The sequence below is a fragment of the Homalodisca vitripennis genome, chromosome 7 (genome assembly GCF_021130785.1).
Source record: "Homalodisca vitripennis isolate AUS2020 chromosome 7, UT_GWSS_2.1, whole genome shotgun sequence".
NCBI lineage: Eukaryota > Metazoa > Arthropoda > Insecta > Hemiptera > Cicadellidae > Homalodisca > Homalodisca vitripennis.
This window is the reverse complement of record NC_060213.1, coordinates 59584635-59612483: the sequence shown is the minus strand read 5'-3', so window position 1 is coordinate 59612483 and position 27849 is coordinate 59584635. Positions and strand designations below refer to the sequence as shown.

The window sequence follows — 27849 nt, the reverse complement described above, 5'->3', positions numbered from 1 at the left end:
TTATACCGAAAGTACATAGGAAGCAGGTATTACTTCCCCTTGACCGTAATAGGTCCTGCGTATGTGTATATATTTTCTTCATCAGGACAAAAAAAAAACAAACAACTATGTCCCTGGAAATATTTTAAACTGAAAATAGATAACAGAAACCGATAGTAGACGATTTTGACTGAATCAGGTAAGTAGGGCTGAAAACTTACCTGAGTGATTGAAGGAGGATTTCTTCTAACTGGAAAACATATTATTTTCTTTAAAAGAAACACACAATTCTCCATAAATTACCTGAATCAGTTTGTTTTTTGCAGACAATCCAAAACTGTACTTTTGCTTCGTCACCCAAGACTGGTTGATGAATTTTACTCACTTAAGAGCCAGCTGTGGTGCAAAGACCCATTAGAATAGCCACATACAAAATATGTTTCCTTTAAGAATAATAAACTTATTCTACACCCATATTTTGTTCTTTGATACACAAAGAATGTGTGAATTTAAAAATGTAATTAATTTCCCAAGTAAAAGCCTTTGAATGGTTTGTGTTTTCATATAAGTTTTAATGCTTATATTTACATGGTTTTTTTAACCTCAAAATTGTAAAAAATATGTAGAAGAAATCATATAGAAACTAGGTTTGCATTGGAATTGTACGACAGCTAACAGAAAGTAAAAGTTGTAAAATTAATCACTTAATTTATGACAAGAAAATCAATAATGACAAACAACTGTATGTGCTGTTAACAACAGATTCAAATTCAAACAAAATCAAACAAATTCAGCAGACAAAAATAACGACATAAAACAAACACGACAGTACAAAAAGCACTTTACAAGTGACCGCAAAAACACATTTTAATGAAATGTGATTGAACAAATTTTCAATTAATAACAACAAGAAAAAAGATATAAGGATTATAAATACAAAACATGAATATATTTAATTTAATTTTTTAATTCAATTAGGTATAAAACAAAACTCAAAGTCTTTCAACAATACTAGAGGCAACAACAAGCGCTTCGAGGAGTAGGAGCTACAAGATTGTGTTTAATCATCGTCTGTATCGTCCAACCCTCTTCCTGGCCCTCGGTGAACTGGTGAATCCACCTGAAATGCAGAGTAACAGAATATATTACCAATCTTTGTAATCAAAGATTAAAAACATGATATAGCAGGGCAACATAGTATAATAAGCTACAGGATCATAAGAAATATATACATTATTTTTAGTAAACCAAATATAGAATCTTTAAAAAATAGTGTCAGAGTGTTTATTTCAGACAACCATTACAAAACTTGCATTCTTATAAAAAATGTAACACAGTAAACACCACACAACCCTTACAAATACGATTGATATATTTACAAGAAGTACTGCAATCATGGATTCGCAAATATACAGTTTTACACTTTATACTAGACTACACACTAGGAATGAATCTGAGCGAAAAATAAAGTTAAGATACAGTATAAGTTTTGTTTAGGTATTTTACATCAATACAGGGTTTGTCAATATGACTTACATCTGCATGGCACTCTTAAGTGGTAGGAGTCCGAGCAAAGCAATACATCTTGTCAGTTGCGTCAGAGCGCTGATGCAATGTGCATCATGTGGCACGAGAGGTATTTGTGTGTTTTTATCAAGACAAAAATATCAAATCTTGAGCTGGAAGCATCACTTTGAGATTAAACTTGGTTTTCACTTACACAATTGAAAAGACTGTGTTCTTAGCATCAATACTGTTCTTTTGAATCAGAAGCAGCCTCAAGGAGTGGTTATTCCAATATGTGGCGAAGGAACATCACTCACTAAAAGTCCATAACGAATGGGTTATTGCTTATTTTGCATAAAAAAACCATGTTTGTGGAGTTCTTCACTAGTGTCAAACAATATTGCTTTCGTGCTGTCAGCATCATGATGCTTAATGTAGCATTCTGAGGCTGTGTTGTAACACATACAGAGCAGTCTCTGATTTCAAGGCAATAGGCAAGACCCTGCATCTCTAAGAGACGTCATCCCCTTAAAGCATGTATTCATGTTGGGAAGCCGTTGATTCAACTCAAAAATTTTCCCTTGCTAAACCTGTTATTTTAAAACTGATCATTTAGAATAAATGTAAACAATTTCTATGGAACACAGAAATTAATGTCATTATACAAAATTGTGACTGTAATTTTCAAAGATACCTAGATTATAAGAAACTGGTTACACTACAAGATCAAAAAGTCGTTGAAAAATAAATCATGAAGGTTAGCTTTAAGAATGTGTCATGATTAGATCAAATTCAAAGTCGAAATTGCCCAAAATTAGCTTAATTTTATTATATTTAAGAAAATAACTAAATAAAATTGGCAGGAAATTAAAAAGACTAATAACAAAACTGTATTCAAGCCAGTCACAGACTTTGAACTGTTTTTTTTCAATACCAATAAAGAATACGATTCCATACTCTGTATAGTTAATAGTGTATAAAGTACATGTAATTGTGGCTCAGTCTACACTAGGGGAAACAAACGGTTAATATCTACCGGAGTTTGTGAACTCATTAGGCACACAAAACATCAGGATATGTCAAACTCAGCCACAGCAGAACACAATTACAAAACCAAACATGCAATAGAATTAAATAATAAAAAGGTACTTTGTGTAAAATCCCATACAATAATAACAAGTGGAACCAGAAATAATAAAGAAATAAAACAAGGTAAAGTTCTATTGATTGCTAGCTATAGTACGAGACATATCAAAGCAAGCTCGGGCACGGTGTTCCCAGCTGTAGCGGAAGAATAATAATTAAATTAAAACATGCAGAATAATTGAACGAAGTGAGACGTCGTCACGTCGCCTTATACTGAAGATCAGCTGATATGACAAAGTGGCAACACCGCAAGGTGAGGGGGGAAGTGGGGTGCGGTAACTGTCCATATGGTCAGGATTGCAATATGTCTTATACTGTAGTTGAGCTTCAGGATGTCACGAAATAGCTCTATCCCATCATCACCTTTATAAATCGGCAGACACGTGTTCTGGCTCAGCCATATCAGCCCCTTTGGCTCGTTAATCGACATAAAGTAATGTCTTGATTATTATTACTTATGTTTGTAATAGTAGGTTTTATATGTGTCACGATAAAAACATATTACCTGTGATTTATTATTTTATATTTACAACCCTTTGCGATCAGGAGAAATAAAATATGGTCAAAACTTATTTCTCACTCAGTTTGGATTTAGTCACAAAGTGGTCGCAGGGCCACACATAGTGGGCAGCTGCATTCTGCATCACCATTGGTGCTTGTGTAACCATGTATGTCACTTTTACTCAGATTTAAACTTGACTTTTGGCTCTTTAAATGACTGAGATTTATATTAAATTCTCAAATAATTTACAAGGTTTCTTAGCTTCAATGTTTCAACTATATTGATTGGTTATTTATTATTTGCTTTTATACAAACCAATTAATATGTAATTTAAGTTGTAATTTGTTATAATTTCAGTTATAGGTTGATCTATTTTAAAAGTATTTTTATTTGCAGGATAAAAATACAATCAGTCTCAAGTATCAATATCAACAGAATATAAACTCGTTTCCATATTTTGAACATTTTCTCCACCGAATGCATTAATACATTGATCGGATACACAATAGCAGCTACAGTGACACTGATACTTGGATAAAAAAAATTATGAATGCTGTTTACTATGGAATGAGCTGTAAATAGAGAAATATTAATTTAGTAACTTATTTGGCCGATTGTAGCACTTTCCAGTGATAACTGGATAAGGATTGAATTTTATAACTGCGCCATATAAAGAACAACCCATAGTGGACTGACAATCTGAACGGCAAAACGAGGGCCACTTCCATCAAGCTGAGGGACCAAACGTGATCATAATAGAGTAACATATTTTATGTAATTGAGTAAAATTTAGAACCACAATAGTGCAACGACAACACTAGAATATAACAAAATAAATAAAAAGAAATGTAATAAAACAATGTCAACTCCATCAAGACAATGGACGTGTTATGCAACTGGAACAGAACAAGGAACAGGCTGTGCACAATAATTAGCATCCGTTAACACTGAAAATGTATGAAGTTATTTAAATCTACTTCATAACTGGGTGTAAATTAACTGAAAATATTGTTATAATTTGGTACAGTGATTAATAAATAACACATATATACTTTATTTTATTGATAACTATTTGTAAATTTTCTAAAGCCTCCAAATTAAATTTAAAAAAAAACACACATGTTAATTTAAGACTAATGCAAATGTACCTAGATATTTTTAGATCTTGAGGTGATAAAATTATGGGAAGCACTAATGGGAAATAGTCAACATTTCCAATAATGGAAACATGGAAATACTTCATTACTCACAAATGGAAACCCACTATATAATACAGCATCAACTGTTAACTCAAACCACTACATTTACCAACATTAAAACCCACAAGCATGAACATGTTAAGAAACTAACAGAATGAATGAGTTAAGCCATCAAACTCAAACCAGTTACGAGTCAAATCAGTACTATGATTCCTCATGGGCTACTTAAATTACAATAGAGATGTTTCAGCAAAGTGAACTACAGTGAAATCTAATAAAACAAAACCAAAACAAATAAAATACTCAACTATTCATAACGAATTGGTATTCTCAGAGTTCTGGGCGGGTCAACGTAACGACTAAACCACTTTGATGGAATCTGAAAGGGTTGAAAAAATAAGTCTACAAGGCAACGTCTAATAGTTAGAGGGCGTATAATTAATTTTAAATTATTTAGATTATTTATTTATTACATAATAAATAGCAATATCAAATCAACATGTTGAGGAGTAGCTGAAAGTGGTTACTAAAGAGTGATGATAGTTTTATCACCACCATGATGGGCTTTTTTTAAATAATACCTGTATACTATGGCTGTTTTTGTTCTCTAGTGGCATTCTTAAGTACTATTTTGACTGTGTTAAAGTAATGTTAAGTCATTGTTGCTGTATAGTTCGATAGAACATAAAACCTCAGCTTTGCCTCCAATGTCTTGTAATTTTCTAGTGGCAAGTCCATTTATATGCTATTCTCGGTTATTGCTATTCATTCATTATTGATGTACAGTGCTGACTCCTAGTGAAAGAATGATCATACAAAAATAATAATCTATAAAACGCTACTTTGTGAGCTCAAATACAACACAGAGTGAGAGTAAAAGAAAAGACTGCTTATGAGCGCACTAAATGTGAAGTAGCACTTTGCATATATACCTGTGTTTAAAAAATTACCATACTTTGCCGAAATTCTAAAAGAAAAACAGAACGTACAGCTTCAAAGCCAAGAAAGTATCAAAAGCTAATCGAAATAATAAGGTAATAAATAATGATCTTTTATAATGTTTAAATATATTTTGATTAAATATACAACTAAAAAATGTTCTTTACTCCTTGGAGTCCATTCCATTTATGATAGTTATACTTAGTTTAGTAGACCCTAGGTAGGTTGATGTTTATAACCGTCAGTACACGTCAGCTGGTTAACAGCCAGATGCATACTGGCAGCCATCTTGATTTTAACGCGATAAGAACAATGTTAAACCTCAAACCCCTTCACGCCGTTACTTTCAATCATAGAATCGTGTAAGATATCTCATTTTAAAAATATACTTCATACACATCAAACACTTTTTTAGAATTTGTTGTAATTTTACTCATCTTTCATTTTTTAATTATTTGTACTAGATAGTCTGAATACTCAACAAGTGTAAACTTTAGAAGAAAAAGTAAAGTTTTTGGATGCATAAATAATACCTTAAAATTAGACATCTCCCATAATTCTACAGCAAAAAGATAATCACATGTTCAATCAATTCTATGGATTGAACGAAATCACAGTATTCTATTCTAACTGTTGTACAGTCTACAAATCTGTAATACACGCAAATAACATTTTTTTCAGAGTAAAAATATACACAGATAACTATATTTATTGGCCATTATTCATACATACATTATTTGATACATAAGTTGTACATTGTCCATTAATAGTGCTCCAGACACAAGCTGAGGTTGGGCCTAAGTATTTTAAGTAGTACAGTAACCAAATTTAACATGACAAGCATTAGGGACTAGAATAATAAATAAATAATATTAAAAGTAAAAGTGCACTATAACTCCAATTGAAATGTCAGTTCAATTTAAATTTCGATTCTGAGGCAGAAGACGTACTAAGAACATGCTATAAATAACTAATAATAAATAAACAATCAACAGGATAGGCAAAGGCAAGTGTAAAGGAAATATATAAAACAATTAACAACAATCAATTATAATTCTCTATGACTAAATACTCAAAAAGGTTTTCAACTGTAACTCTGAAATGCTAAAGTATTTGTCCACATTCTAAAAAGGGTTTGTGCAAAGAAACATATACATTTCCATTTTTTAAATTACTTACATTAAGATTAAGTAATGGTATTTAAAGGCTAGCAGTTTAACAAGTATAACTTTTTACCGTGAATCCAAAACATATCAAATCTCACAAAAATAGACACTACATACAAAGTGAAATTTTGGTTTGAAAGTGGCAACTGATTTTTCTCTAACCCGCAAGCTGTTCTTGGGTGATTCAAATAGTATTTTTTTAACCGTCTAAACATTTTTTTACCGTTAACATCTTCATTATGAGGTATAATTTTGTTTACAACGAACTAGAATCCACAATTCATATACACAGTGATATTTAATTAATTAATAAACATATAAATATAACAGTAAATGCCCAATAAATATACAGATACTTGACCTAGCAGACACGCGGTTGATTAGCCTACAACAAAATTAATAAAAATATTTGTCTAAATCTTATTAATGCTCATGTCAACATATAAAAATCACTAAGCATATTTTATATTCAAAATTGAACAATAATAACAGAAATAAGAACAAGACTCGCTTGAGTTAAACCGGCGCAAACAGGACTGACCATTTGTTTCAACTATGTTTTGTATCGTATTTCTATGACGTCACAATTGACGAAGAGGAATGAAGCATTGCAATATTCAGCATTTCTTCACATTTTCAATGGTGTATACATCGTATCAACATTCAACAGTATAAGTACTATAATAAATGACGAGAGTGAACAAAACAACAGGTGTTCCATTGACTGCCTGTTAAGATACGAAATAAATAACTGGAACCTCATTAATTGCCGATTCTTAGCTTAAGGTAAGTTCATAAAAAATAAGTATATTTCAACATAAGTACCATTGATTATTAATTTTTCTTATAGTTTTTGGTTAATCTAAGATTGTAAATAAGAGAACCTCAAAAATTTATTCGGACCACAGAATAGAGCCTAGTTAATATTGAAATTTCTCATGAGGTAAGTTAAAAATATCAAAACTAGATCCTAATCAGTAAATCCACGTTAGCATGTAGGCTCAAAAAAAACTTTTACAAGTAATTAAAATTGTGATTTTTTTTGTTCATTCCGTATCAAAATAGTATAAAACCAAAATGTGCAAGAAATTTCAGTGAAATTTCTAAAGCATCTGATACGTTTTAAAAGACACGTACAAAGAAGTTTGCTTGGTATTAAAACAAAAACACAAAGGCTCTAGAACTGTTGGTAATAATGATTCATGTAAATTAATTTAATTAAGTAAATTTGAAAGTTTGCCTAGCTAACAGTGACACCCAGTAATCCATCAATACTTGGACATTTATATGCAGGTACGTGTAATACTGCTCAAAGTCATTATATTTATAGTTATCGGAATCTTCATTTAAATAATGGACTAATTTTTGTAGTAATATGTATATGAGATGTGGTTAGAACATAAGTTCAAGTTCAAAAGTTCAAGTTCAAAAAATCTTTATTTATTTAGGAATTTACATGTATTACTACATTTCATATGCCAACATGGCACGTAACCAGATTAGTATTGGTGGAGTCGCAGAACATACACAATAACACTGAATAAAGAAGAGCATGTCAACATCAAATTTCTTTTAAAACTCGCAAAATCTGCAAGTTAAACATTTGTAATATTACAACAAGTGTATGGTGGTGGCGAGTGGTCTTTACGATTTAAAGATGTTGGCGAAGACTTGAGTGAAGACACATGCATTATTAGACCATTGTCATCAAAAATTAATGCTAACAGTAAAAAGATCAGTAACCTTGTTCGACAAGATCGTTGGTTAACTATCAGAACAATGTTTGAGCTAACAGGAATTGACAAGCAAAGTGTTCAACATATTCTTTTTGAAAGTTTCAACATGAAAAAAGTGTGTTCAAAAATGGTTTCAAAGTGTCTCACACCTGAACAGAACGAATTCTGTAGAATGATTTGTTCTGACATCTTACAAAATATCAAAAGTATTCTTACCTTTTTATAAAATGTGATTACCTGCGATGAATCGTGGGTCTTTACTTACGATGCCGAAATTAAACGTCAATCGATGCATTAGAAATCCCTTGCTACTCCACGGTAAAAAAAAGCACGAATGACAAAACCTAAATTAAAGGCCATGTGATCAGACAGTAAATCAGAATTACAATAGCGTACTGACTACCCTACGTAAGTGTGTACAGAGAAAACGGAATGATTTGTGTAAAAACAAGTCATGAAAATATAAATTACTCCACCAGGACAATGTTCAAGCTCACAAAGCTTTGTTAGTGAAGACGTTTTAGACCAAACACAACATTCCTATCTTAGATCATCCACTGTACTCACCCGATTTGGCCCCCTGTGACTATTTTTTGTTCCCTAAAGTCAAGTCAGCTTGGAAAGGAATAAGGTTTGAGACTGTTAAAGTAGTAAAAGAAAAAGTGATGGAATTCTCAAACAGGGTTACAGAAAGTGTTCTGCACCATCATTACGCAGTGGCATTTGTTTCAGCCTCAGTACGGTTATTTTCTAGCCACAGCTTGTATGATAACATGAGAAATAACTAATTATAGTTATCTATCAATAACAAACAAACATTTATTCTACAAGTCAAAGCTTACCTGCAAGAGACCTGTACTGACGGCATAACCTGCCATGGCCATAAATGCAATTCCAGTTGCAAGAATCTGGTTTCGCCGTTTGTGCGGAAAGTTGTTTGTCTGTGCGCCGACATCATTCACGTGTTCCTGAAGCTTTTGTGCTTCAAATGCTGAACAGAGACAGAGTAGAGATTTTAACATGTCTCTCAAACATTAACTGCTAATCGTTATTAATAACAGGGAAAGCCTCATTTCACTTGTTAAGGGATACATATTGACTAGACTGTATCATTGTTAAATAAACATAACTCAATTTTTGTATGTCTTCTGATGTGTTATAAGGTAAATTCCATATTAGCAGCTGTAGTTAAATTGTAATTTTTGAAGTTAAAACACATAAAAACAAAATTATTTTAAATAACTCATGAACTTCAAACTGCATAAGATACATGGGTACTATAACATAATCTTACCCAGCACAGTACTATCAACAAATGTTAGGTAATTTGTAATACTTAAATAAACAAATTAGAATAATTATGGATTTGTTGTAGTTGAAAAGACTATCTATCGTTGGTAATAGCTTGAAATATAATGCTGACTTTGAATAACCTACAAATTGTTTGTATTGGATACATCGGATAATGGTCAAGTTGCTGATTCAAATGATGGAATATAACGTACAAAACAACAATGACTTATGGTAATATGTGATATTTTTATTTGTGTTTAAAAGGAACTAATTTATATATAAAAACAATAAGTGATTAAAACTTAGAATACCTTGCGTCTCCGCAGCAAAGTATCTCTGTGATATCCTGGTGACGTACTTGAGCAGATTGTTGTGGCTGATGACATGAGTCTTGAGCTTGCCATTGGGAAAGGGAGCTTTGACTAGAGGCGCTAGGTAGGCGAACAGTGTAGCATCAATGGAAGTGGGGTGGGCACCAAACATGAACTCCTGGGTGCCAAGACGATGTGAAATTGCAGTTATACATTGCATCGCTTTCTCATTGATCTGAAATTAAATTGGCAAAAGATATTGGTAATAATTTTAATTTAGCAAATTATCATTCAATTTAATCAACTCTTTGATTAGCTTTATTACTAGTGAACATATTACAACGTTCAAGGTATTTTTTTATTATTTACTGCCACAAACAGTCAACACTAATGAGCAATCTCATTTGAGTTAAAATATTATTTTTTTTTAATAAATTACATGAATTTAAATCACTACAAGTTTATATATTATTAGTCTTCCTATACAAAAATATTTGACAGCTGCACTTCTCCTTCACTCAGTTTTATTACAAATAATAAACACTGAACATTACAATGCCGTTACATAGCCTACTTACAAAAATAGTATAAGTATAAAACGAATGCGATCACAAAAGGTCAATGTGCTGACATTTTTACAACAAACAGCCATTAAAATATATTCAAATACTGGCATAATGGTTTCTAAACATCCAAAGAACTTAGCTGAAAATATAGTTGTTCATACCAAGTAGATTATGTAAACATTTATTAAAAATGCTGCTATGCTTGTCATTAAGTTAACTATGAATTATAAATATTTTGTTGTATTATTATTAGGTAGCTATTTAATGTATGCTGAGAATAGTGTTACTTAGTTTTTAAAAGAAACATTACTTTACAATTTTCTAAATTTTGTGTGTTTAAAATTACCTATAGTTTAACCTTCATAATAGCCTAGGTCAGGGGTTCTCAACCGGTGGGTCGCGACCCCCAGGGGGGTCGCGGGACGGGTTCTGGGGGGGTCGCGAGATAGGTGATAAATGAAAAAAAAACTAAAAAACTCAAGCCATATATACCGTATGAGCAGCGAATATCAAATGAAGCGACCATGTACTTATTTAGAAACTGAGTTGAGTCCGCTTGTTAAATACAAAAAAAAAAAGTATATTTAATCAATTTACAATTAATCAATACTATTTTAAAATACAACTATAATTAACAAAAAAGAACAAATGGAGGTCTAAAATGACTCAACATCGCTGCTAAAAATGATGGTGCCTGCCGCGCCGCTTGTATCGTAACGTAGGCCTTATTATTGTGAGACAAAATTTGTTTATTATATAAAAAGGTACACTACACAAAATACATTGCAAAAAATACATTTTTTAAAAGTCCAGCAGAATGACTTAATGAGAAACTTGAGCTTGCTTTGAATTAACTAACTGTAGAATGTCTGGGTTGATTTTTGTCAAAACACAAAATAATATCATTTTCCAGTGCCAAAACGATTTCTTGATTTGGTTTTTTTAAATTCACCATTGTGGAAAATCTTTTTTCCAAAATTGTAAAAAGTAAAAAAAGGTATCAAAATCTCAATGCTACTTTGGTCAATTCTGGGTGTTCCTTCTTTATACTTAGCCAAAACTTGTCGGGACAAACATCGTCAAAAATTAGTTTCAATGACTGATCACTTGATATATATATCAGTTCATCGTGGAGGCCAGAATTCAATTTCAGCTTTTTGAACAGCTTTTTCGGAAAATGGTTTTGTTATCCACACAAATCCACATGTAGGCTATCTTTAACAGGAATATAATCATTCAACTGCTTTATCAAGGCTTCAAGGTGTGATGATATGAGTAATGAGAGAGATACTTGAGACATACTCCTTGAATTCTTGTGTAAGTTGGAAATTTTCAAAGTCTTCATCTTTTATTCTTGTATTCCAAAAGAGTAAGTTTTCTTTACAAATGCATTTCCTCGGTCTTGAGCATACAAAAATAGTTGTTTCTGGTCCTTGTAGTGATGAGTTCAAAATGTTGAGTTGAGAAAAAAATATCAGCTAAGTAAGCAAGCTTTATTAACCATTTTTCATCGCTGAAAAAATGGGAAAGTTCATGTTTTACTGTCCATTAAAAAAAGCAACATTTCTGATCTCAATGAAAACAGCCTACTCAACACGTTACCCCGGGACAGCCATCTCACTTCGGTGTGGAATAGCAAATGTTTGTGCAGGGCTCCTACCTCTCCACACAAGTTTTCAAGTAATTTACTCTGCAATGGTCGACTCTTGACGTAGTTAACAACTTTGATAACCTCAGCCAAAACTTGACGCAAGTCATCCGGCATTCCTTTAGCTGTCAAAGCTTGTCTATGTAAAAAACAATGCACCCAGTTTGCATTTTGGCATTAACGTTTTCAACCTGGCAATCAATCCGCTGTTTTTACCCGAAAGGGCTCTTGCACCACACTACAAATTGAAACACATTTGCTCCAATCAATTTCAAATGGTTCAGTTGCCTCAATGAACACTTTAAAAAGACTTTCACCTGTGCATGGTCTGGCAAAGATTTGCAAAATAATAAATTTTCCTTAATAGAGTGACCGCAATCATACCTAATAAAACACAAAAAAACTGAGCACAGTTAGCAATGTCAGTTGATTCGTCGCATTGAATCGAAAAAAACGTGCTTTCTTTTATTTGCATCTTTAGCTGGTTCTGAACATCTTTCACCATGTCTGATATTCGTCGTGACATAGTGTCATTTGATAGTGGGATTTGTTTTAGCTTGTCAGCTTCTTGAGGATTAATCATATTTGAAACCATATCGATTGCGGCAGGAAGAATTAATTCCTCAGCAATGGTATGTGGCTTCCCCACTTTAGCAATCTTTAGCGCTACCTCGTACGAAGCTTTGAGGGCATTTTTGCTAACATCAGTATGACTTTTAATATTTACCTGTTGAATGCGATAGGGACAGAAGTTTTCTCTGGAAAAACTCGACTGGTTTGTTTTTCAGCGCAGAATGCTTAGTTTCAAGATGTCGCTTCATTTTTTGAAGGTTTCATGCTTTCAACTGATAAAACTTCACTACAAATAACACACTGAGGTTTGTTTTCAAGTTCAGTAAAACCAAACTGTAGATATGCATTATCATACTTTCGGCATTTTGGTTTTGAGACTTCGGAACTACTTTTGCTACATGAATGAATGAATGAATGAATGTTTATTCCATCAACTATACATGAAATACACTTAAAAATTAATGACAATAGTAAAGCACTAAACAGAATTGTTTTGATAACAATAGTTTACTAGTTATCTAGCTAAGATACTACTTAAATAATTAATAAGGAATAAAGCCTGCATGGGCATTCAGCCTGTGCGCAGGCTTCAGTTGATCATCCGCCACGATAACTTAACATGAAGAACTTGATATCTTTAATAGCATTTAATAAATAGAATGTGCTAGAATTTTTGAACATAAAATTTATAATTTAAAATAAAAGAAAAAAAACACGATTTAATATGAGAACTGGCTTATTATGTTTAGTAAAAATATAATTCAGTGTTATTTTATCTATAATAATGCAACGGCATCATATCATTGTGTTGGCCCAGGGGAGATCAAGTCAGCATGGTTCTATGTAATAATAGTGTAGTAGTTTGGTGTGTACTAATGTAAGCGTTCTAGTATGAATGGTAGTGTAGTGTATTGAAGTAGCAGTAGTAGTAGTATGGTTTAGTAGTAGTATAGTGGTCTAGTGGTCGAGTGTAATATTATAAAGTGCCTGAGGATGGGTGGTGCAGGTCAGGCCGCTCGGTAATCTCAGATATAATGGACTCTGCTTGTGTGATACCTAATTGGAGTAGCCATTGTTTCACTCTATTTTTGAAAACAGGCAAAGAGGGTGATTCAAAGAGAGTGCATCTATTATGATGAACACGAATATTTCTATATAGAATGTTAGATATATAAAAGGGGTTTGTTGTAGAATACTGTTTACGTAACTGTAAAGTAACAGTCCTAACATTATGCGCATATCTAGTATCATGATGGTGGGTAATTTCTGAAAAAATTGTGTTTAAATTGAGGTAAATGTACGTCAGGAGAGTCTTTAAAAAAAGTTGGCGAATAGTAAAAATAGCAAGATTCACTAAATAGAGTGTCAGTAGAATAACGTTGACTTTTGTTGAACCCTATTTTTAGTATGCGTTTTTGAGAAACGAGCTGAAGCTTCTCTTTTTAAAAACTTATCCATTATTAATACTAAAACTTGAGTGTTCAATTTGAAGATCAAAGTACGCACTATTTCTCAAGACGTCAGGCAGTCGACTGGCATACTGGCACAGTGGGCTTCTCGGAGGACGAATTGCGCCGTGCGATGGCTGCGCGCGCAGCTCCATGTCAGGCTGTCTCCGCGGCTTTAAATACACCACGCGTCAGTTCTGTAAATACACTGCGCACAGTCTTTGCCTGCTGTGATATTGAAGAATTGAAAATGATTAAAAATTACTTTTCGTTACATTTATTACCGGATCGCTTATTAGTTATTAAGAAATTAGTGCTCACTAACGTTTTTATATAGTTTTGAATAGTGTTTTTTTTTTGTTTTTTTAAAACTAATTATTGCTGTCTTTTTTGCATACAAAGGCTTACTTTACGATGTTACAAGAAGGGGGTCGCCAAAATTCTCAACCTAAAAAGGGGTCGCAGCGTTGAAAAGGTTGAGAACCACTGGCCTAGGTTATCGCCACAGCTCACTAACAGAGAGGTCTTGATTCAATTCCCTGATAAGTAAATGAAAATTTTGGTAGATTTTCTCATAAAAATTTGAACTATTATAGAATAAGTTCTACCCCTCTAACATAGCTTGTCACTAGAAAATTAGACATTGAAAATGTAGACATCAGAATCTTGGTGTTAACTGATATATTATGCTGTATATTATGTAAGAGTATGTTTTAAATATACTTTATTATGCTTAATAACAGACACCTCATTTTCCAGCACTTGCTCATTCTCTATATAAGGATAGAGAGCCTCCACAGACTCCTGGGCTGCCTTGTGGTACCAGTCAGGATAGAACATGCTGAGCGGGAATGGTAGAGTCTTTGCAAACCACTTCCGCGTCAGGTTTACACGATTTCTCTCATCCACCCACCTATTTAAACCACAAATATTTTATAAGTGAATTTGATTTTCTTAAAGAACACACAATGATTGCACTTTCGTGCAACAATAAAATTTGTACAATATGATATTGCCTTACATATAACACACACAATATTGTCTAAAAGTACACATCCCAAGTACAATACTTACATACTAAATAATTATTCTTAAATAAATATATGGTTCATGTTTTAATATGACTACCACCATATAGAATTTCTAAGTTCTACATTTTACCGAATTTTTTTCTATTTTTGGTGGTGAATTAGTGTGTTTTTTTTACTGATAATGTTGATTAATAAATATTATATCTACCAATTTTATGGTATGGGAAGAGGGTACAAATTTGAGAACAAGTTTTGCAATGCATAATGCCTGAAAAATGTTGGTGCAGACACGTTTGGTGGACCGATATGTAAAAATTAGCCAATCTAGGAATGTTCTACAGATGAAATAATTAGTCTGGGCGCGCGGCTCTGGCACTACTAGCCGTTCAAACTAAGGTGCGGCTCGCTCGAGGTTCTATTTCGCTGTCACGCGCAACGTTTCACAAAACTCATTCCATTCAACACATGAAATGAGCATTTTGCCATTACTTTATCGTAATAAAAGTTATATCAAATTAAAGAACACATTCTTGTCTTTCCAACCAATATGTATAAAAAATGCCAATTCTAAAATAATAATGTCTAAATTAGTAAAAACCAAGTACAGTTTTAGTTTGGTTAATTTTATGACATGAAAATTTTCGCTCTGCGAGGAAGTTTTTTATTATCCGGTCAGTATCAAACTTCCCGTGGAAAAGTTTTAGAAAATCGATTAAACTGCATTTTTTGTCTAAAAAACTTTTTTCTACGACCCCTCATTCCCGGGGAAATTAAGCATTATCTTAATATTTATAAAACACTCGGCGCACGAGCTTCTCCCAGTCTCAGTACGGTCTTCAGTTCTTTTAGCGTTGTGAAAAGCAATGACATTTTGGTTTACCTATAAACCTCACCTAATATATTTTCTAGGATAAAATACGGATAAAAGTTCAGTTTTAACATTTTAAATCTTAAACTGTCTTTAAACGGCTTAAATATAAAGCTAGATCCTTACATAATAGAATAGAATAGAAACAGTGTTGTATTCAACATTCTCCACAGTTTTTTTAATGACAGAAGTAATTTAAAAACATGTTAATAAATAATAATAAAATATGTACAAAGTTAATACATACGCTTCAATCCAAATCTTCAATGCCGCTCAAATCACCCAAGTCTTCAATGCCGCTCAAGTCATCTGGCGCGTTTTCACTGCTTTTCACTGTCACTGCTGCTGAGTGAAATGATCATTGATTCCACGAGATTGTCGATTTGGGGCTCAGCTGAAGCATAATCATTTTCAGTTTTTTTTCACGTGTTCGCACTTTCTGGCCCATTCCTCTGCACCTATAAGTGAAAACTTTTCTTCCACTCAACACTTAATACTTGAAAAACTGCACTGAATATTTCTACTGGCTACGTAGTTTTTCACTTCAGCCCAAATAAGTTCAATAGGGTTTAAGTCCGGGTGGTATGGTGGGAGCCGAAGCACAACATGTCCTCCACTGCTGGTCACTAGTTCATCAAGCTCATACCTAACAAATCTCGGTTTATTTAGGAGAATAACCCTGTTACAGCTCCGGGACTAGCAAATCATCCGAAAAAGGTATTTGATGTTTAGAAAGCCAATCTTTCATTAATTGTTTCTTACTTTTTGAAGTAGGTGCTTTGTCTTTTTGTGCATTGTGATAGGGGGCGTTATCAACAACAATAACTGATCTTGGTGGTATGTTAGGCAGAAGTTTTTCTCTCATCCATTTCATCATTGATTCCGTATTCACGTTATCGTGGTAATCACCCGAATGACTCGATGCCTTCCACATTGTCAATGCATTGGGAACAAAACCAGCTTCACTTCCTGCGTGTATCATAATCAACCGTTCCCCTTTCGAAATGGGAACACGCATTCCTTTAGTTGATTCGTCAGACCACGATGAACTTGACACATGACTTGTCAGTATATAAGACTCGTCTAAGTATATAATTGGACGTCCTTCATCTCTGTAACGTGTTGAGTGCTCTTAAATACGAAATTCTTTTTTCTCTTATTTCATTAGTCTCGATCAAAAGCTTGCGGTTATTTTGTGACCTTCTCCATCGAAAACCAAGTTCTTTAAGAATGTTGTTGAGGCTTGATTTTGATCCTTTAAAGTTGATCCGTTGTTTCATTTCTTCATGTAACAAAGATACAGTTGGTAGCTTGTTTTTTTAGAAGATGGAACTCGTACACAACTCGCCTTATCAGAGCTTTGTCAAAGTCATCCAATCCTGTAATAGGCTTTTTACGATTCCTTTTCAATTTGTTTGGAGTGAGAAAGCTACTTTCACCATTGTCATTATTAACGGTTAAATTTTTAAGCTCTTTATTAATTCTTGAGATTTCACGTTCTGAGACGCTGGTAGCTACTGCTGTTCGGACACGGACCTTTGCCAAGGGAATACTTAAAGTTTTTTTCATCAGCCTCCTTTTTCATGAATGTATATACATTACTGACAATTTCATGACTTTGACTGTGCAAAACTCTACCCTTCAGTTTTGATTTCACGCGGTCACACACATTACTTATGAAATAAGCTTCTTACTAAAACAAAATAACACAATACAAAAAACACTGAACGTAATAATTATTCACAGTTAACTGCACACAGTAAATACACACAGCTTAGAACAACTCACTGTTAATACTGTAGTTTAACGATGCTCACTCTATGACAACAGATGTCACACTGGTATTATATTGTTTGGAGGGAAGGTTTGCTGGAGGGAAAGATGAGCCACAAGTCAGCCAAGCCCTTCTGGTTGGCCCGACCTTGAAGTCCGTCACCGTGGCGCGGGCGTGATGTTTTCAGGAATGAGCGATTCACAAACACCCCTCTTCCCCCCGCACCATAGCCTACCACCGACCGGCCGCTCGCCCAGACATATTATTCTATCTGTACTTCATGAGGCTGTAATAACAGTGTGCCTATACATTGGTAGACAGCTATACTGAGACATTCAGTGAGAAACTTAACTTGGGAGAAAACATGATTCCATCAAAGCATTCTAGGAAAAATTAGTAAATTCCTTACTGTGGACCTAGAACACAAGTTCCTATTGTAGACCATCATTACTTATCAGGATCACCACTTTGGCTGTAGAGAGAGAACAAAGGAAAGTAAAGGAAGAGGCTGCAAAGTTACTGCAAGAAATATAACTTGAAAAAAGTGACCTTTTACAGTCAGTTATGTCTAGAGAGACCTTTCTTTTTCAGAAACTGCTTGAAAAACATCCAAAAATAAGTCATGCTTTAATATTTTCATTATATTTAAATTTGTACTTACATTTGTAATAAAAATTAAACTTTGTAATTAAAAACATGAAATAGTACATGTAGGTTGTAGATGAACCTACAATTTCTATTGTAAGTTTTATCATATTTAATCTACTTGAAAAGGAAACAGTGACGAAACATAATTTTGGTTGTGGCATGCCTTAATAATTAGTACAATACTGGGTTGAAACAGCGGTTTTTCTGTTATTTAAACATTACTGTTGATAGATTAGGTTCGCAGTTCTACCATGTAATTCAAAATGTGTTAATTGAATTTTTAAAGTTTAATAATTATGTAACATCATATTTTCAAAATTACAATAAAATGGGTATTTTCCACTCAAATGCAAACCACATTTATAACATACTCAATGTAATAGGACAGGTAACAATGCTCAAAATATAGTATTTCAGGTTTTGTGATATCAAGAAAAATGTCCAAGATCCTGGTGTTCTTTCCAACTTATCTATCCTCGATAATAAGCTAAAGAAAAATCATAAGTTCATTCTACATGTTAAAAAAGTGTGTTGTATGAATAGTTATTTATGTAATTATTAATTTATTGTTAAAATACGCTGCTATTTGACTGTGTAGTATCCATAAAAAAAAGCTTTATTTTCCAGTAATCACTGCTACTGTCTTCAATTCAAAGTATATTTAGCACTATATGTTCATTGTTTGCATAATTGTTGTAGTCCAAGTGTCGTGAATGTTGTTAAAAGTATATGACTTTTTGGTCTGATCAACATTTGAAAAATCTACTAGCTCCCCTAATATAATAGCGATAGGCCTATATCTTTATGTCTTATTATACATTAGGAACTGTTATAGAATATCATTACTAATATTATTCTAGCCAAAAGTATTTTGCAAGTTACCTGTAAGTATACACAAAGTGTTAGCAGTTCAATAATCTTTTTTTTTAAATAGGTTACAAATATTTAATTATATTTAGTCAGCAAGCAAGTCTCTTTATTTGTGAAAGGCACATTTATTCCCAGAGAAAAAATTATATATAATCTTTTCAGGACAACAGGTTTTCAAACTGTCTATTCCAAAGAGTGTCTGCCAAAAATTATTAATAACAAGGTTAAGGGCACGCCAGACTTCGGGTCAACGTGGGAGGCTCACATTAACTCCACTGCAGACAACATCCTGGCATAGAAAGCGAATCCCAATGAATCAATGTTTACCATGTTCAAATTCAATTTATTAAATGGTAGAAGTGGAGTTTCTAACCAAATTTCAATGCACCAAATTGAAAAGGTATCAATTTTACAAACATATACACACAAAGACAAGAATCTGCTTTAGTAATCAACTGGTGGGAGAAAGCTCAATAAACACTCATTGTATTAAACCTTGTAATATTTCATTTTAAATTTATGAATAATTTTCACAGCCCTAGATTTTACAATTAATACATTTATTGTAATATTTCCTTGAACATCTGTACACAATCAGACACAAACCGAATTCATTTGTGTCTTGGACCACCCATATTTTTGCTGGGCTCCTCCACATTGTTAGAATTCAGATCCTGTCTTAAACTAAAATAATCAATAAGTACAAAATGAAACACTTACAACAATAGTGTTTAAAATCATCAATAGTCAGAAAATTTAACAAAAGGCTACAGTAACTCTTTTTCTAATTAAACAGAAGTTATTTTAGTTGTACAAATCAAACTATCCAAAGAGTTAAAAATTAATAATGTCTGTAAACCTGCAACTCAAGAATAAACGTCTTGAAAATTACCAAGTGCATGTCTTAAGTTATTGAGTTTTCACTTTAGAAATTTGCTATGCCCTTATTTCTGGAATGTAACACTTATAAAGTACTAAACAGTCAAAAACAATGCAAACAAATGGTAAAATACTTTAAAGTTTCAAATAAATTTTGTTTAAAGTTTCACTGGAACCTTTAAACAAACAAACATTTTAGTCAATGGTGTTTTGGGTTTTTAAACAGTATTTAATTGATATATTTCACATTTTACACTCCTGTCAATTCGTTAGGATACTTTATTTTTTGGGTTTGGATTGCCTTTCAGTTGTGCTATTTTGTATTTCTTGACCTTTAGTGTTTTTTTTTTTTTTTTTTTAAATGTAAAACAGATTTAAACGACTCACAAATTTCATTCACTAATTCAAAACACAATCTGTTCTATTAATACAATGACAGTACAATAGGTTTAAAAATCATAAAATTTTCTTCAGAAGAATTTTCAAAGTGTATTGCCTTAACATCTTTGTCAACAAACACTTCTCCTTCTCTTTCTAATATATCAAACTCTGCAATTACTTGTAAATCAGATGTGATATCTTTGGCATTTTCAAAACAAATAGGCCATATATATATTTACTATTATATATACTATTTATTACTATACTATTCTTTGTACTATTTTCTCTGTTTTATCTTTTCTGTTGATATTTTCTATCTCAAGTTTAATGTCTTAAGACTGCAAAATTAAATTTCTTGTACTAATTTCATCCAACAGATCTGTCCAAATAACAGCCAAAATTGTTATCAAATTTAGAAAAATTATGTATGAGGCGTACTGCATTATTTTTTGCCCCCTTTGTAAAGTTACAATGTCTTATAACTTTTGTAAGGCAGAAATAATTTGTATTAGGTTTTGTGCAACAAAATTATATAGATAAAATTTATGTTTGGACGGTCCACCGAGGGGCCTGGAGAGTATGGAATACTTCCAGCATAAAGGGGCACTCTCTCAGGAAAATTTTGTATATATTACACTAAAAATAGCCATTTTAGTTATTTTAAAAAGTGGAAAAGTTCTCCACAAACAGCTATTATTACAATTAGCTAAAATTTTAATGGTCTGACACTCTATAAAGATTTTTTTAATCATTGTTTCCCTATGATAATTTTTTGTAGTTCTGTAAACCAATGAAATATAATGTATGAAACATTTTATCAGTATCTTTTCATACATTGATCAACTACTGTACTGTGAATCTAATTCTAATGTTAATAAGACGAAGATTATAAATTTTTATTGTTATCTGAAGAACTCAAGAAAACTTTGACTCACAAACTCATGTATAACTTACCAAGAATTCTTCGTAAATATTGAGTGCTGAAGCTTGAAATTTGAAGAGTAGTTTAACCTTGTATCACTTTCTCAGTAAGAAACTATTTGTGCAAAATTATGGCAAAAATTTATGAAAATACGTGATACACTAGACGCTCTCTTAACCGGCCTCGGGTCAACCAGCCGCCACTTTAACCGGCCACAAAGCAAACGATGAGTCATCGACAGGTCACAACTCGAACGGCTATTTTGGGATGGTTTAGACAATGCCTGTTCAGTTGAGCAGGTGGTTCCGAACATGATACATACAGTTAGTTGACAGTTTTAAGTTGTGCAGTTTAGTGTTGTGTTGTAGTGTTTTTAGGAGTGCAGTTTTTATTAAATGAACTAAAAGTTTGAATGATTATATACTTTTATTTAGTTTATAAAATGATTGAAAGAAAACGTAAAAGAAAAGCTCGATGCGATCCAGCGAATTGACAAAGGCGAATCAGTGAAAAAGATATATGTGACGAACTTAACGTCGGGAAAAGCAGTGTCAATGATTGGCGACGTAATCGCAAATCCTAACAGGATTTTTGCACTAGTGTTGAAACAGAAAAGGTGTTGACGAATCGACGAACATTAAAAAAACCAACAAATGAGATGGTTGACAATGCGTTATGGCTTTGGTTTATGCAGGAGCGGCGAAGAGGAAAACTGATAACTGGACCACTTTTACAAGAAAAGGCAATGTTTTTTCATTCGAAACTAGAAAAACAAAATAACGCAGAGTTTTCAGCCAGTGATGGATGGTTAGGAAGATGGAAGAAGCGACATGGAGTAAATTTTGTAAACATTTGTGGGGAAAAAATGTCTGCAGATATCGTTGTAGCAAACGAGTTTGTCATCAAACTAGGAAAGATAATTGACGAAGAAAATCTTTCACCAGAACAGGTTTACAACGTTGACGAGACTGGTCTGAACTTTAAATGTCTACCACAAAAAACATTCTCTGTTGGGAATGAAAGTTCAGCTCCTGGATTTAAACATAACAAAGAACGGGTTACACTCGCCTTATGCACAAATGCTGCAGGATCACACAAGCTCCCACTTTTGGTCATTGGGAAATCCCAGAAACCACGAGCGTTTAAAAACATAAATGTTTCATCACTTCCTGTGTTTTATCGTGCCCAGAAGGCAGCATGGATGGATGCCAACATCTTTAAAGACTGGTTCGTGAATGAGTTTGTTCCAAAAGTAAAAAAATATTTAATGGAACGTAAGTTACCTGAAAAGGCCATTCTAATCTTAGACAATTCAGGCACACATCCACCTGATCTTGAATGTGAAGAAGTGCCCAGTATAAAATTGGTTTTCCTTCCAGCGAACGTCACAAGTCTCATTCAACCTATGGACCAAGGAGTCATAGAATGCTTAGAGATGTTATCGGCGCAAACTGCTTTCAGAAATTTTGGGGAAGATGGACTCGGGAATGGAACTTATATCAGCTGTTAAGCACTTAAATATTAAGGATATTATCTACATGGTCACAAAGGCGTATGAAGAAATGCCTAGCACAACGTTCGTTAAATCTTAGCGAAAAGCCTGGCCAGACATAGAAAACGTGGTTGCTGACCCAGCTGAAGATGAAAATGAACACTCCATTTTAATAATTGAAGAAGATAACAACACAGCTCTACTTAACGACTTAAGAAAATTGAGTACTAGTGATGATCATCTTGAAGAGAAAAATGTAAATGAATGGGTGACAGGTGACGACAACCTTGAAAAAGATTTTTTTAGTGACGATCAAACCGTAGAAAAAGTCGTTGAGGAGGCAAGTGAACAAGGCATTCCAAAGGACTCAGACGAAGACGATCAAGCAGAAAATATCAGTCACAAAGAGGGGAAAAAAGCACTTCAGTTGGCCGCAATGTATATTGAGCAGCAAGACCTGTCGACAGCTGTAGATGTGATGTTCATTAAAGTGGAGAGACTATGCCTTCATAAAGACAATGGAGAAGAAAACACAAAATAAAATAACAGATTTCTTTTAGTATCTACCGGATATTTAATGTACTGTTCTGTTTCTGTGTCTAAAATTACCATAGTTCGGAAACAAAATGTACGTTTTACTTTTATATTTTTCTTATACAATGTAGTACAATGTGTACTCTATTGTTATTATGTATTCTATATGCCACTGTTCTTTAAAATATTAAAAGTAATTATGTTTTCAGTAAAATAACCTTTTGAATTAAATACATATTTGTTTTTTTACCAGTACAGTATTACGTAGTTGGTATGTATACAATATACCAATGTTGGATTAACCGGCCAAACTGCTTTCCGGCCGGGGGTTCGGTCCTGTAATGGCCGGTTAAGAGGGTGTCTACTGTATTGTTAACATCAACTTTTATTACACTGAGAAGTGTAAAAATATGAAATGGAATAAGAATTGTAATTCACAGGCATTTGGTATTACACGTTTAATAAACATCCTGATGATGATGTGATCCTGATCTGCGTTCAATGATATCATATTGATCAAAAATTGATTTTGCCTTTCCCCAAAAATAAACAATTTACAATGAAAAAATAGACAATGAAAAATTATTAGATGTAATATACTCTGTATAACATTAAACATACTGATAAATTTACTGGGTTAGTATTTTAATGCAACAATGTAAGACATCAATACTCAATAATGATTAGTGTACAAGCAAAACTGTTTGTAGGCTTACTTTCCACATAACTTCTCTTATTATACGAAATTATCACATTTTTTATTTAAAAACAGACTTACCAAACATAAAGAAGGGCAGGATAGAGAAACTCTTTTAGGAACATTGTAAACGCAACCACATCTGCTTTTTGTTTCTGTGTCAATCCAAAGTCAGGACTAAGATTCTGAAACATTCCATATGTAAAATATTCAGTCAAAATTTGATACAATACTGAACATATATGATATAAAATGCATTAAATGAGAGAAAAATCAAAGTGTATTCTTGAAATAAGACATACAAACATATCTGATTAGTTTAATCTATTTTTTACACTATCGTGATACAGCTATAATCTATCGAGAGATTATTGTTATTGAGAGATTATTGTTACAAGTTACAGGTATTTATAATTATTGTATAAGTTTTGTGCTTTAAACAATACAAATTAGCTCTTGGCTCATATACTATAAGCACTAATAAAGGTAAACTTGTATCATTTTAACATAATAGTAGTTTCTCTAAAACTCAGTTAGCACCTTTATATGGTATTCTTAAAAACGATCCCAGAGGGGTACACTTTTAAACAAAAATAAACTATCTGTACATCGTTTTTATTAAACTTGTCTGGGATTGCTATCAAGTTGTTTCTTCCCTTGCCAGAATCAACAATGTGCCTGCTTTTGGGTTCCTGGTCATGAGGGAATCTCTGGGAATGAAAGAGCTGATACCCTGGCCAACCAGGTCACAGCGTCAATTACGATGGGTCCTCAACTGTTCTGTGGTATTTCAAGGAATGAATCCTTTGGGGCTGTCTCGAAATGGGTTCGCTCTGATATGAGAGGAGGTGGAGATTGCATCCGGGTACAAAAATGAGCAACCTCCTCGGATGGTACTACAGTTGCCTTCCTCCAGGGTGATGTCTGATCTTCTCTCACTAAGTACATTGATGACTTCTCGGGTTATAGGTCCGATTACGGGACATGGTCACCTGAGGAAGCATCTTCACATAGTCAGCATCCTTCGGGAGGATGGAGGAGGATCCGCTCTGTAGAATGAGTGATAGGCAGGAGTAAAAATGCTGAACATTTGCTCTTTGATTGTCCTACACTAGCAAGGGAGCAGTATGCCATCTTTGGTAGTTTGGACAAGGATAATGAATTTCCCCAGGAGGACCTGGATTGGTTGTTTTCAGCGGTTTGTGGAACTACTGAAATCATAGACTGGTAGGCCTCATGGTGTGCTTCCGGGGTGCGCAAAAGGCCCTAGAGGCTTAAGTGCACGGCAATAGACCGCCCCATAGAAGAAGAAGAACTGTAAATAACATGGACTTGTAAAACGTCCTCAGTACAAAATTAAGCAAATAAAATTCATAAATGTAACACTAGTAAACCACATCACTCAGCCACAAGGTGGAATGAGAATACAAATTTGAATTCGTCACAGCTAGATCTTAGGAAACTTTTATCTCTACTTGTTACGTAGGCACACCCAAAGGACACAACATAACACTATGGAACATGCATTACTTTGAACTTAAGCTATTGTAATTCATATCACACAAGAAGTTATTTAACAATGAAACTCACCTTGGATGTCAAGTAACTCGAAACTGCTTCAAAAGAACACAGGGTCCGCTTATAGTGCCTGAACACAGGTAATTTCCCATTCGGTGTTTTCAACGTATGATTCTTGACGTTTATATTAATTGGTGCACCGGCAAATTTACAATATGTCTGCAATCATATTTAATTTAGGACAGTCTACGAAATTACGCAACAGAATTACTTTAATGAGAGAACATAGTTAAAAAATATTATAAATACCTAAATTCAGTAACTTAAATAAAATTAAATAAAATAAAACGTAATTTCCTTTCATTGTTTCTCTTTATTCTTTCAACTGCATAGCCGATGATATACAAACAATGGAGATTTAGAGTATTGGAAATAGAAAAAAATCTCCATGAGATCTAAAAGTAAACATGTCACTCTAAGACTGCTGTTGACCAAATCACACTGCAGTAAAATTCCAGTGACGTATAGGCAACGCATAAGTGACACTAGTACTTGATATAACCAAATCTATAACCTTATGTCAAACGACCAAAACCAGACTGCACAGTGTAACTAATAACCAGCATCAATCAGACCATTTAGACACTCCATACACTGTCAATACTATATGTCCATCACTCCTAGATATGTTTACCCTTAGTTAGTTCACAAACAGCTTTCATCACACGTGCGATTTACTCCAGCCACTTTAAAGTGTTAGCATCGCACTGTGATACCTTTTTGTTTTGTAGTGTTACAAACAAACGTTTATTCAATGTTTGGATTCTTTGTAAAGTAAAATGAAAATGATTCCTATATACAGTGACGGAACTGAAATTACTAATTCAGAAGATTATGAACAAAATCAGAAATAGGAATCAATCAGTTTACCGCACGTCAGCTGACTGTTAGATTTGTTTTTGTTCAAAAAGCTTTCAGGCAACAATTACTCTGAATAAAACTTGAATACATTGTTATATTCTAGAATCTCATTACTACATTTTAATAGGCCTATAAATTAAAATGTTTAATGTTCTTTTATTCTGTCAGTGAACAAAACCATCTTTCTCAACGAAAAATGGTAGGTTGGTGGTATGGTGGTGTATAAATTTAACTTTGTTTTAATCAATATGGAACAATGTCAAACTGAATTATGTTACAGACTTTTAAAATTAGGCTACAGTATAATAAGTGTCCACCAACACAATCAGATGACGATTATGGATTTTAAATATCGATACTATCGAATAAGACATTTGACCTATAGATATTCATAACTAATCATTGCCATCTTTATTTAATTAGACAAGTGACATCATTACCAGCTGTTGCTAGTGACGTCATTGCCAGCTGTATTTCGTTATGTTATATTATGCCATTGTTAGTGACAACGACAAGAACAATGGATATGAAAATAATACAACTTTTTTATACTAAGTTTAAGTAGCAAAGTACTTACAATTACTTAACAGGGTAAACATTTCTGACAGCATTTAAACCGTTCTAACTGATGATTCAGTATTATCGATCACTCAAGTGTCCGATGTTTATTATACTGCAGCCCAGTCATGTTACATTAAATTAATTGTAATATTGAATTATTTATTTGATAAAAACAATGAATAACAAGTGTAGGCTTAGTCAAGTCTGGGTACCATTGAATTATTTGATAAGTGAAAGACTAAAGTTGGAACTGAATCCTAAAACAATAAAGTTGGAACTGGACCCTAAAAGAAAAATCAGTCATTTAGGTATATTCAAAATACTTAAGTAGCATGAGAAAAACATTTTTAATTTCAATATATCAGAATATCCAATTATTATTACTGCCAGTATCTAATAGAATACAAGAACAGTAATCGTATATGATCTGTTACATAAAGTAATTAATATATCTCTATTACAGTGCTGCAACATGATACTATCAGTGAGGTTAAGTAGGGTAGCACTTACCACGAGTCTTAGACAATCCAGATCAATAGAAGCTAACCCCCAATCTCCTTTCCATATATCTAATTCCATTGCTTGGTTCATTGTTTCAAATTAATTTTTATTTATCAAGCGCAACAAAACTAGCAAAAATTTCACTATAACTCACATTGCTACTAAAATCTACCTTGTTTACAACAAATTTAATTTACATCAGCCGGTTTCACAGAGCCAACCAAGGCAGCAGACGACTAT

The 27849-nt window shown here is 33.2% G+C and overlaps 1 protein-coding gene across 2 annotated transcripts; it reads right to left on the bottom strand.

Moving 5' to 3' along the window:
• Positions 1-926: 926 nt before the first annotated feature.
• On the bottom strand, positions 927-27849 carry LOC124365883 (metaxin-1). Of its 2 annotated transcripts, XM_046821989.1 has the most exons (8): positions 27619-27849; positions 25699-25845; positions 24190-24293; positions 14760-14925; positions 9778-10012; positions 9016-9164; positions 4641-4711; positions 927-1099 (listed from the first exon to the last, which is right to left on the bottom strand). In XM_046821989.1, coding segments are annotated over exons 1-8 (954 nt in total). In that variant the 5' UTR covers positions 27700-27849; the 3' UTR covers positions 927-1098. The 2 variants fall into 2 exon arrangements, with proteins under 2 accessions (XP_046677945.1, XP_046677946.1); XM_046821990.1 differs by lacking the exon at positions 4641-4711.